At 42.0% G+C, this 12,500-nt stretch overlaps 1 protein-coding gene across 1 annotated transcript; it reads left to right on the top strand.

The window, feature by feature from the left end:
- Positions 1-3,195: 3,195 nt before the first annotated feature.
- On the top strand, positions 3,196-12,190 carry LOC135405071 (uncharacterized). Its single transcript, XM_064639788.1, has 4 exons — positions 3,196-3,256; positions 5,902-6,008; positions 9,205-12,093; positions 12,179-12,190. The coding sequence occupies exons 1-4, from the start codon at positions 3,196-3,198 to the stop codon at positions 12,188-12,190; spliced, it is 3,069 nt and encodes a 1,022-aa protein (XP_064495858.1).
- Positions 12,191-12,500: the final 310 nt, after the last annotated feature.

The following is a 12,500-nucleotide window of genomic DNA, read 5'->3' as shown; positions in this document are numbered from 1 at the left end:
TTTCATGTTCTGAATAGTCAAAGCTGGCTTCTACCAGATTGTGATGTGTGGTCTTTTGGTTCAAATGTTAACCCCAGCCCCGAAATGAGTAGAGGAGTATTGACGGCAGGAGTTCAGGAACAATGCGCAGACTATCAATATGATCAGACAATGTCCAATTTATTATTTAAATGAGTTAGCTTTTATACAGTTAGCTTTTCCCGGGTATGTGATTACAACAAGGTGATTGGATAGCTCAGTCTGTGCATGCATCTCATGCCTTCAGTTCATTGGTTCTAATGCTCTGTTCACGCATCCTGACATCATTTGTGTCACCCAAAGTCCCTCCTATCGATCTGCCTTTAGGGACTTTCCCGAGGCTTTCCAGGTGTCCCTTTATCTTCAGTTTCCCACAACTTTCAACTATAAACACACGGTTTTCTCATACCTTACAACTATAAACACAGAGTTTTCACACAGCTTGCAATTTCCAAAGTTATGTCAAAAGAGGCCTAGTGCTTCTTAGAGCTAGAAATATGAATTGTTCATAATGTGTCCATTTTCCTGCCACAGAAGAGCTGTAAGTGCCGGTGTTTTGCACTGCGCCTGCATTCCCTGATATGGGAATTCCTGCTGTGGCACAAAATGGAATTTTTGTAGTTGATACTAACTTGGAAAAGCAACCAATATTAGCTCCTAATTACCAGCACTTGGGTGCCAACACAGCCCTGCTAATAGCTGTGGTACTCAATGTTGCAAACTTAAGAACTACAATACAAGAAGCCACTTGCTTGGGTATTCACGGGGTGGTAACAAATGCAGAAAAAAAAGATTTTATCACTTGCTCACAATCTGCTAATTCTCCTGTCTGTCCTGAGAAAGAGCAGAACAGACAGCTGTGGTTTACCTTTTGTCACAGGGGATTGTATGCCAATATTATGCTTTTAACTCCTGCTGTTCTAAATTTTGTGGAACTGGTAACTGTCAGCCCTGGATTCAAAAGATATGTTTTTTAAGGAAAAGGTATGTCTTTTACTGATGCCTTAAGCCCCTAATGGTTATTTTTCTAATATTTGTAAGACTTGTAAGTTTTATAAGTAAGTTTTAAAAGCAGCAACCTTCGCTCCCCCCCTTGTCCCTTGTTCCTTTCCCTTTCTCCAGCAGCCTTGTTTATACATTCCCTAACCCTCTTACCCCATTCTATGCTCCCCATATCAATCCTGCTTCTGAATACAGCAGAAGTGTTTAGTCTTTTGTCAAGGCAAGGCCTAGACAGTTGACAGAACAGCATATCAGGGCCTAAACCACAGAATAGGTCAGAAATTAGGTAACTATGTACCCTTTGTGCTCTGAAGATGGTGAAGATGATGAAGTAAAAGCCCCCAGACTCATTTCTAAGGAGGTGGACCCAGGGCGGTCCAGAGGAAAGGCCAAAGGGTGGGTACATCTGGGATTGGATAGATGGTATTATAAAATGTAACCTCTCAGGCACGGCCTGCGCGAGTCGTATAACATCTTAGCCTTGGCAAATAAACCCTTTCTTATCTCACCCCTAATTAACTGCTCCTGGAGATTTTTTCAGCACCAAAATACACAGGCAACATTACTTCCAAGGTTTTTACTTCTGAACACCTTTTGCAGACTCCTGCAGGAGTCATCCCTGACTGCACATGCTGCACCTGCCAAAATCTTACAAGCAGTCTCACTCCCTCTGATCAGAGGAACCCTGCACGAAAATGTGGAGGAAGTTGCAGCAGCTGTGAAATAAGCACTTTGTAAAGTAAAAGCCAAGATTCCCTTGAATCTCAAACTTTTGTTTTTTCTTTTTAACTTGCATTGTCCAACTGAACACACTTTTTTTCTCTTTTTTGTTTCATGGAAATGCCAAATGAACTGTACATGGATGAACAGATTGGCCTACACAGACCTTGAATGCCCACAGGGAGCATTGTTATTAGTTCTGGTTGTAATACTATTTCTACTGTGCATCATAATCTGGAAACCTAAATTTTGAGGATGGCAAACTGACAGGTCATATCTTTGTTATTATTCTATGCCCTGAACACGCAATTTCCCTTGACTCATAATGACAACACCGAATGGCCATGGTCCCAAGCTTATGTTATTGTGGGAAGTCCACATGGAAGTAAAGCCAATTTGAACCTTACTGTTGTGGTTGCACATAGGAATGAATTATATCTCACAAGTGAGTGGAAATGAGAAACAATGGATGGAAAGGGAATTGAAATCACTTATAACCACCATGACATTGCTGAAATATTAGTACTTCAAGTAATGCCCAAAGAAAAAATAAAAATAGGGTGCAGAACAATCAATGGGTCTGTTCACAGAAAAGCCACTGAAATTAAAATATACAACACTGATTTTACTAAACCAAATGACAGCCAGGCAGCCAGTTATGAAACATTGGAACCAGTGAAATAGAGAATGAAATAAAATATTAGATATTTAGCTATGAAGGTGTGACTTTGCAAAATGTAAAACTGCTTAAAAGTCTCTGACCGAACTGTGGGCAATTGAGATAAAAAGTTTAGAGAATGGGGAAGGCTTTTTAGCAGGTAGAGAGGGGTGGGGAACCTGAAACTGCTTGAAGTGATAAAACTTTACGTAACTACTCTATAATGGTAAGAATAGGAGGTAAAACTAAGTGTCTATTTAGATAAAACAAACTGCAAAGGAGAGTATGCTTATAACCTGTAACTGTTTGAAGTGATAAAACTTTACGTAACTACTCCATAATGGTAAGAATAGGAGGTAAAACTAGATGTCTATTTAGATAAGAAAGACTGCAAAAAGAGTGTGTGTAAAGATAATTTTGAGCTTGCTACTTTCAAACTGTATAAAAGGCTATGTTATTTCTTGGCTCGGCGGAGTGCACTGGGGAGAACACCTGCCCCTTTGCATTCCCCGGCCGTAATAAAGGTGCTTTTCAGATTGGCAGAGGTTTCTTTGAATCAGGGGAAGGGGGCAGGGCTCTGGGTCCCGTGCAGCCACGGCGCGGACCCGACCCGGTTTGGCGGGGCGCCGGCAGCGGCAGTTTCGCCAGCGCCTGAAACGGACGCAAAGTCTGCCGAGACCATGCCCGCAGCCGTGCCGAGTTCCTGCCGTGCCGCGGCCGGAGTGGCGGCGATGCCGTAGCCGCGGAGGTGTGTGTTTTGCCTCGCTGCAGAAGTCCCCCCGCGGCACGCCCGCGCCATGCCGGGGAGCCGGCGGGGCGGGAATCAACCCGGGCGCAGCTCGGGCGGCGGCGGCAGGAGTGCGTCTTGCCTCGCTGCCCCCCCACAGCACCGCCCGCGCCACGTTGGGGGACGCCCGGGCGGCAGCCCGGGGCCAGCCAGCGGCGCGGCGGGGAGCAGCCCCGCCGAGACGGGACGGGAGCGGGGCCGCACGAAACCAGGGCAAAAACTACCTCCCCTTTCGCGGTGGGGTGCTGAAACTATGGCGAGTCGAAGCAGTGTGAGCTGCAGACAAACGGCAGAGCCCTATACAGGTCTGCCGCGGGCAGAGAAGGAGACAGGCAGCCCCCACCCGGCGCCGCGCCGAGACCCCCTGCGGGGCGGTCCTGTCGCCCGCGGTGGAGAAAATAAACAGCAGAGCCGAGCACGGTGGCTTGTGCCTGTAATCCAAGCTCCAGGGAGGCTGAGCCGAGAAGGATGGCCATACCCTTTGTGCTGAACAGAGCAGGGCTAAGCTGCAAACAGTTAATGTGACAAGTAGTTCAAATAACGTGTTTAAAAGGCTTTTAAGCATCTCCAAGCTTGTTAATTAATGCACTCAGATGATGTTCATCCCAAAAAGGGTGTGCATAAGGACTGCAAAATGCTCCAGAAAAGATCATCTCTTAACCTTCAACTTTAAAGCAAAAGACATTACAAGACATTAAAATGACTTATGATTTTGCTTCAAGCTCCAGCAAATACCACCTTTCAACATTCAACTATGAGGTAAAAAGACAATTAAAAGCATAAAATGACTTACATTGCTTTTTACTTCAAGCTCTTAGCTACTAAAAGCCATGCCTGGACCAAAACTGCAGAGAAACTGCATGTTTACTTGACCTTCACATGTTTCAACCACACTAGCCACCTGAGACTGTCTAAATTGTTATTAACATGTTTGTTAAATTTGTTATTGTGATATATAAATAATTGTGATTCGTGGAACAAATGGGTGATTACATCAAAATAAAACAAACGGATTGTAAAACTTAATTACACCCCTATAAAGAAATAAAACAGACCCTCACAAGGTCAAGAGGCCTAAAACCTCCTTACTATCCTAAGGATAAAATATAGTAGAACTTTAAATCTTTAGGCGCCTGTTCGTCCAAGAATGCATGAATTATGACTGGTTGTAGAGATAACCCTTTTAGCTTTAGCTGTAAGAAAACCCATATATTAAATACTTAGCAAAAACCTGTACAATGTATATGTATATGATATAATTAATATGCATGAAGTAACTAAGATAAATACTAAATGTACCCTGTAGTAGGGGTGTGCAGATTTGGGAAACTGGTCCCATTTCTGTCACCCAGCCGGCTGCTTGCTTTTACCATATAATAAACTATTATTCGAAACTTATAGAAACTCGAGACTTTGTTTATCACAGTTATTAAGGGCAAAAAGCAGCTGCCAAGAATGGATGGACAAAGGTTGAAAATTAACTGCATTACAGAAACCACAGACAAACTAGTTGGTTACAAGCTGTATTGGCATATCGTAATAATAACTTGGTTTATATACTATGTTAGCATATTGTAGTGGTAACTGTTTGTATATCTTTGAGTTCATTGACTTTTGATTTTCTGAACAAGGCTCACTTGTGGAGCAAATTGTTGTCAAGGGAGCACATTGCACACCAAACGTGTTTCAAAACAGTTAAAAAAGGGAGGGGAAGGAATATAGGTCTCCTCCATGTATGTAAACCTACATTAACTCTTTTTCAAAACAGAAAAATCACAAAGAAATAATAATTGATAAAACAGAATCAGAAGTGACAGATTGAGAAATGTACAACCAATAACCACTTATAAATCTAAAATGTGTAGTTAAAAAGCGGGGACATAATAAAAATTCTAAGTATGCATGAATGAGGAATGAATGAAGTGGCCATTTATGTATGAATGTGAAAGCTGTATGTGATAAATTGAGAAAATAATTCGAGTTGATTAAGAGGAAACAGTGAAGGGTCAATATGACCTGGAGAGAAAAGAAAAACAAGTCGTAAAACTTAATTGGGCCCCTATAAAGAGATAAAACAAGTTACCTCCCTTTTACCTTGTGTAGGATTTATAGTGAGACAATTTTGTTTAGTTGAAATAGAGAATGAAATAAAATATTAGATATTTAGCTATGAAGGTGTGACTTTGCAAAATGTAAAACTGCTTAAAAGTCTCTGACCGAACTGTGGGCAATTGAGATAAAATGCTTAGAGAATAGGCAAAAGCTTTTTAGCACGTAGAGAAGGGTGGGGAACCTGTAACTGTTTGAAGTGATAAAATTTTACATAACTACTCTATAATGGTAAGAATAGAAGGTAAAACTAAGTGTTTATTTAGATAAAACAAACTGCAAAGGAGTGTATGCGTATTAACCTGTAACTGTTTGAAGTGATAAAACTTTACGTAACTACTCTGTAATGGTAAGAATAGAAGGTAAAAACTAAGTGTCTATTTAGATAAGAAGGACTGCAAAAGAGTGTGTGTAAAGATAATTTTGAGCTTGCTACTTTCAAACTGTATAAAAGGCTATGTTACTTCTTGGCTCGGCGGAGTGCACTGGGGAGAACACCTGCCCCTTTGCATTCCCCGGCCGTAATAAAAGTGCTTTTCAGATTGGCAGAAGTTTCTTTGAATCAATATGGCACCCCAGATGGGACCGATTTCTGCTCGCCGGTGAGGACCCTCCGGAACCGGGGACCCTCTGCGCGCTCCGGGACGTTACTCCGGTGAGGCTCCCCGGGCTCCGCTGGATCACCACGGGAGTAGAGGAAGACCCTGTGCACAGGTATACAAATTTTAAAGCACTCTTTTATTTTTACCCTAGGGTTTTGGAAGGAAACCGTAAGTCGTACGCTGGTTTTTTAGGGCTCTGGGCTTGCTAGCAGCCAACGAGAGCAACACCCTTTTAATAGTAGGTTCGAGTCCTACCGGGAGGATGCATATGGCTTTGATTGTGAGTTAGAGTCTCACCAAAGCTATACCAAAAGAGGAAATTTTGGGCAGAGGGCTGCATCCTTCTGAATATGGGTTACAGTCCCATTAAAGGGTGGCATAGGTTTTGATCGTGACAAGATGTTTTTTGATTTACCATTGTGGCTAGATTTGGGACTTGGTTTTGGAATTGCGATTATTATAAGTTTGGTAATATATTATATCTGGGTTTGTTTTAAACCCTCTGTCTGTGTTCCATGTGTTTGCTAAAATGTGTTGTTTGCTTTTGTCTGTGAGTATTGTCTCTTGTCATGAAATTACTGTTGTATGTTAAGTAAGCAAAATATATTTGTTTTTCATATATGTTACTGGTTATCTCCTAATCACGGCAAAAAAAAAAAGACTACCTTCATGTGTTTACAGGAGATAGTGGTTTTGTGGTTTTGTGGTTTTATGGTTTTAAGTAGAACCCTAACACTCACTGTTTGCAGGAAGTAAGCCAGGAAGTTTTGCTGGCCACAAAACTCCAGGGCTGACAACCTCTGAGGGTGCAAACCCATATCTTTGCTCAATTTGTGGAGTTGTTCACCTCATACTTGTGATTTGTGTTGAATGTTGGCAATTTTAGCATATTGGGGGCAAGAGTGGCATTGGGAGATCTTGGTGTTGGAATGATTGGGTTTAGATATGGTTTTTGTGCGGTATCTAGGAGAGAGTGACAAGGTCTACAGGAGGAGTGAGGCCAAGGAGGAATAAAAGGTGGTTCTATTCTCATTGATGATTGAATTGTGAGATTGTTGCCTTGTGTCAGTGGGAGTGGAGCGTGGCTGTTTTACAGGCGCCTAGAAAGGGGTTTCTTGATGCCAGACTGAGGATTGCTGCCGGACAAGGGATACTTGGGTGAGCTAACAGGGCTGACTCAGAACTTTCCTGCCTCGGGGCTGGTGCTGTGTGTGTATGGTGTGTTGAAAGAGTATAACTAAAGTTTGTAAATAACCACAAGTTTGCGCCTTTGTTATTGTGCAAAGGGCAAGACTAGAAGCAGGCCAAAGCAAAAGCTAAAAATGGGGAACCAGCAAGGGAAACAAGAGATTGATAAAAGCCCATTAGGATGTGTCTTAACACACTGGAAAGAAATTGGGGAATCTCAGGGTGGGAATACTAACAAGAAAACTTTAATCAAATATTGTTCAGAATGGTGGCCCCTCTATAAACTAGAGGAAGGAGCAAAGTGGCCAAAGCACGGAACATTAGACTATAATACTTTACTGCAATTAATGTTGTTTTTGCGGAGGCATGGAAGGTGGAATGAGGTCCTTTATGCTGACATGTTCTTTTGCTTGAGGGAACACCCAGAATGGCAGAGAGAGTGTGGCATTAATTTAGCCCCACGAGACCCGTTTGTTTTAACACTAGAAAAAGAGAATTTAAAACAAGGTATAGGAGAACTCAAAAGGTGTTGTTCAGCCTGTTCAATAGGACAGAGATGTTTGAAATATACCAGCAGGGAATTGGAAAGTGGAATTGAGGATTATGTAAGTCCCTTTGGAGAAAGGGCAAATGAAATAGCCGAAGGAGGGGCTTCTGCTCCCCCCTCAGGACCAAACAGTGAATCGTCCGCATCTTCAAGACAACAGGGGAGGGGTAGGGACAAAGAAAGGGGAAGAAGGGAAACTTCCCACTCCCCATCATCCTTATCTCCCCTGAGCAGGCGGACACGCAGTAAAATGAGAGCAAAATCTGTCTCCCCACACACAGAGGCCAGACGGACTATACAAGCCCCTTTAAGGGAGGCTGCAGGACCGCGGGGGCCTATAAAACTTAAAGTTAATTTCTCTATGGGAGACTTAGAAAATTGGAAGAATATTGCTCGTAAATATAGAAACGACCCAGTTGGGGTAGCAAAGAAATTTAAAGCATATGTTAAAGCTCTCGATCCAGATTGGGAAGACGTCGATTTGATGTTGGATGCTTTGACAGAAACTGAAAAGGAGTTAGTTTTAAAAGCAGCAAGGACCTATGCACAAACCAAGTTAGCAGCCGGAGATGATTTGAATTTCTATTTCCCACGAGATAAACCGGGTTGGGACTATAATGACCCTGACCATTATCAAATTCTCCAGAGATACCGGGGTTGGGTGGCTTACGGAATAGAAAATGCAGTTCCCAAAGCAGTAAACTGGGGCTCTCTTTATGCAGTAAAACAAAACACTGGAGAAACCCCTACTGAATTTATAGATCGATTAAAGGAAGCAATGCGAACTTACACCACCTTAGACCCATCAGAGGACCAGGGCCAACAACAGCTAATTTCACTGTTTTTGGGTCAATCTTCAGATGACATCAGACGCAAACTACAAAAGTTAAAAGCCGAAGATCAGAGAAATATCGAAAAACTAATTGAAGAGGCGTGGCGGGTATACAGGAACCGGGAAGGGGTAGAAAGACAGAAATTAGGTAAAGCTATCACAAAGGCAACCATCGCCGCCCTGGGTAAAAGAGAACATCGCTCTAAGGGACCTGGATGGCACCCTGGAAATGGCAACCAGCAGAAATTGAGACCAAACCAATGTGCAATTTGTAAAGAAGAAGGACATTGGAAAAGGGAATGCCCTCAAAGGGAGAAAAAACCTATTTTTATGGCAGAATTGGACCAGGATTAAAGGGGACCGAGGGGTTTTGCCCCCAGGGATCCCTTGGTTATAATGGAACTGGGGAAAAATAAACATAAACTAGAATTTTTAGTGGACACTGGAGCAACATTTTCTGTGTTAAATCAGGAATTAAACCTCATGGATGATGTATCTTTGAATGTGATAGGAGCCACTGGTCAAGTTGAAAAAGTATCTTTTATGAAACCACTAAGTTTTAAATTAGGTAAGACTTTAGGTATACATAAATTCCTATATATGCCTCATGCACCTAAATCACTTTTGGGAAGGGATCTATTAGAAAAACTAAATGCAGAAATTAGGTTCAACAATGGAGATATGCAACTTAAAGTAAAAGAAAATGAATTAATTGAAATTTTAAGTCTTGCTCTAATCCAGCCACAGATATCGGGAGAAGTACCACCAGCAATCTATGACCAAATCTACCCGGGGGTCTGGGCTGATGGGACCCCAGGAAGGGCCAGACACGCTCAACCTGTAACAGTAAGATTAAAACCTGGGACACGGCCGGTAAGAATTAAACAATATCCTCTCAAACTAGAAGATAGAAAAGGGATTAAAGAAATAATTGACCATTTTATTAAATTTGGTTTACTAATTGAATGTAAATCAGAATTTAATACACCTATTTTGCCAATACGAAAAGCAGATGGCAAAAGCTATCGGCTGGTTCAGGACCTCAGAGCTATTAATAAAATTGTTGAAGAGCTCCACCCAGTGGTAGCTAACCCATATACACTTTTAACTAAACTAAAAAATGAATATATCTGGTTTTCTGTTTTAGATTTAAAAGATGCCTTTTTCTGCTTGCCTTTGGACCCTGAGAGTCAAAAATTTTTTGCCTTTGAATGGGAAAATCCGGAAACAGGAAGACGATCACAGCTTACATGGACTGTTCTTCCACAAGGATTTAAAAACAGTCCAACCCTTTTTGGAGACCAGCTTGCCAAAGATCTTGAAGAATGGACTGCACCTTCAGACAACGGAGTCCTCCTGCATTATGTGGATGATATATTGATTGCAACCAGCACACAGGAAGAATGTGAAAACTGGACTGTGAGCTTATTGAACTTTCTAGGGCTGAAAGGATATAAAGTATCTAAAAACAAAGCCCAGATCGTCAAGAAAGAAGTTACTTATCTAGGATATGAAATCTCAGGAGGACAACGTCGACTAGGGCCAGAAAGGAAAGAAGCCATCTGTAAAATACCTTTGCCACAAACTTCGAAAGAACTTCGCACATTTTTGGGAATGACTGGCTGGTGTAGGCTTTGGATTTACAAATATGGACTAATAGTCAAACCTCTATACCAGATTCTACAAGATGGAAATCAACAATTAACATGGACTGAAGAGGCTACACAAGCCTTCCATCAGCTTAAGAAGGAACTAATGCAGGCACCTGCACTAGGCCTCCCAGATGTAACTAAACCTTTTTTGCTCTTTTCGCATGAAAGACAGGGAATTGCACTGGGAGTCCTGGCCCAGCAGGTCGGACAATATCGCCGAGCAGTGGCATACTTCTCTAAACAGTTAGATGAAGTGAGTAAAGGATGGCCAGGATGCCTGAGGGCCGTAGCTGCAGTAGTACTGAACATACAAGAAGCCCGAAAGTTCACAATGGGACAGAAAATGACTGTTCTAGTGTCACACGTGGTTTCAACAGTACTCGAACAGAAAGGCGGTCACTGGCTCTCGCCCTCCAGGTTTCTCAAATACCAGGCCACTCTAGTGGAACAAGATGATGTTGAAATCGTCACCACTAATATCGTAAATCCAGCAACATTTTTATCAAGTTCTACAACCACAGGGGAATCGGTGTATCATGATTGTATTGAAACTATTGAAGCAACATATTCCTGCCGACCAGACTTGAAAGATACACCACTGCCCGAGGCAGAAATGTGGTTCACCGATGGAAGCAGCTATATGAAAAATGGAATCCGTAAAGCTGGTTATGCCATAACAACCACAGATCACGTCATTGAAGCACAAGCACTCCCTGCTGGCACCTCTGCACAAAAAGCAGAAATAATAGCCCTTACCAGAGCATTGCAACTAGGAGAAGGAAAAGACATTAATATTTGGACAGACTCAAAGTATGCCTTCGGGGTAGTTCATGCTCATGGAGCAGTGTGGAAAGAAAGAGGGTTACTCACATCACAAGGAAAACAGATAAAGCACGCAGAAGAAATCTTAAAATTACTTGAAGCTGTCCAGTTACCGAAAAAGCTTGCTATTATGCATTGTAGAGGACATCAAAAAGGGAATACAGACCAAGAAAAAGGCAATCGATTGGCAGATCGAGAGGCGAAAAAGGCAGCAGAAAACGGCCAGGTAGAACTTGCCTCCCTAATCCCTGATGGCAAAATTATAGAGGTAAGCCCTAATGTATCATATTCAAAGGAGGACTTAAAATTAATAAAAGATCAGCAAGCTCAACGCAAAGGTAACATGTACTACTTAGAGACAGGACAAATAGTGGTACCTGAAAAGGTACTGTGGAAAGTTGTACAGGCAGAACATAACAAAACTCATTGGGGGGCAGATGCATTACACAAATATCTAAGAAAACAAATTATAGGACGAAATTTATACACTACAATAATCCAGGTTACTAAACAATGCAAAACCTGCCTTCAAAATAATCCTCACACAACCAATAAAATCGAGATAGGGACAATTGGCAAAGGTAATCTCCCAGGACAACACTGGCAGATAGATTTCTCTGAGTTGCCTAGGAAAGGAGGCTACAGATACCTGTTGGTTTTAACAGATACTTTCTCAAATTGGCCAGAGGCTTTCCCGACTCGAAGCAATAAGGCTCGAGAAGTTGTCAAGGTACTACTTAATGAAATTATCCCCAGGTTTGGAGTACCTGACATCATCTCCTCGGACAGAGGACCACATTTTGTAGCTAAAATAATACAAAGAATTAGCAGCATCCTGCAAATCAATTGGCAATTACACACTCCATATCGACCACAAGCAAGTGGTCAGGTGGAGAAAATGAATCATTTGATAAAACAACAATTGGCAAAAATCTGTCAAGAAGTAAACCTACATTGGTATCAAGCATTACCTCTGGCCTTATTGCGAATAAGGGTCAAACCTAAAACTAAAGTAGGGCTGAGCCCTTTTGAAATGTTATATGGAAGACCCTATGGGAATTATTATCAAGGAGAAGATCTCATACAAGTTGGAGAAGGATATATACGAGAATACTTGATCTCATTAAGTAAGCAATTGTCAGAAATCAACAAACAGGTAATGAGTACTCGCTCAAGAGGAATAGACCAGCCTTTACATAACATTTCCCCTGGGGAATGGGTATATGTTAAAACTTTTTCAGGCCAGCCATTAGAGGAGAAATGGAAAGGACCATACCAGGTGCTTCTGACAACCTACACAGCAATCAAAATTAAAGAACAGCCCACCTGGATTCATTATTCACGAGTGAAGAAAGCACCTCGAGGAACATGGACGTCAGAACTTATAGGACCAACCACCCTCAGGTTTACTCGACACTAGCCGCTGGAACTCTGATAAGTATACTAACTCTGGCTCAGGCCATTACCTTAGACTGGCCATGGTCTAAGGCTCACATTGGATATACTGGTATGTCCGGACAAGACATTTCCAATTTAAACCTGGCCACTGTGGTCATGCACAAA

This window comes from Pseudopipra pipra, chromosome W (genome assembly GCF_036250125.1).
Source record: "Pseudopipra pipra isolate bDixPip1 chromosome W, bDixPip1.hap1, whole genome shotgun sequence".
NCBI lineage: Eukaryota > Metazoa > Chordata > Aves > Passeriformes > Pipridae > Pseudopipra > Pseudopipra pipra.
This window is presented reverse-complemented; position numbering and strand designations above follow the sequence as displayed.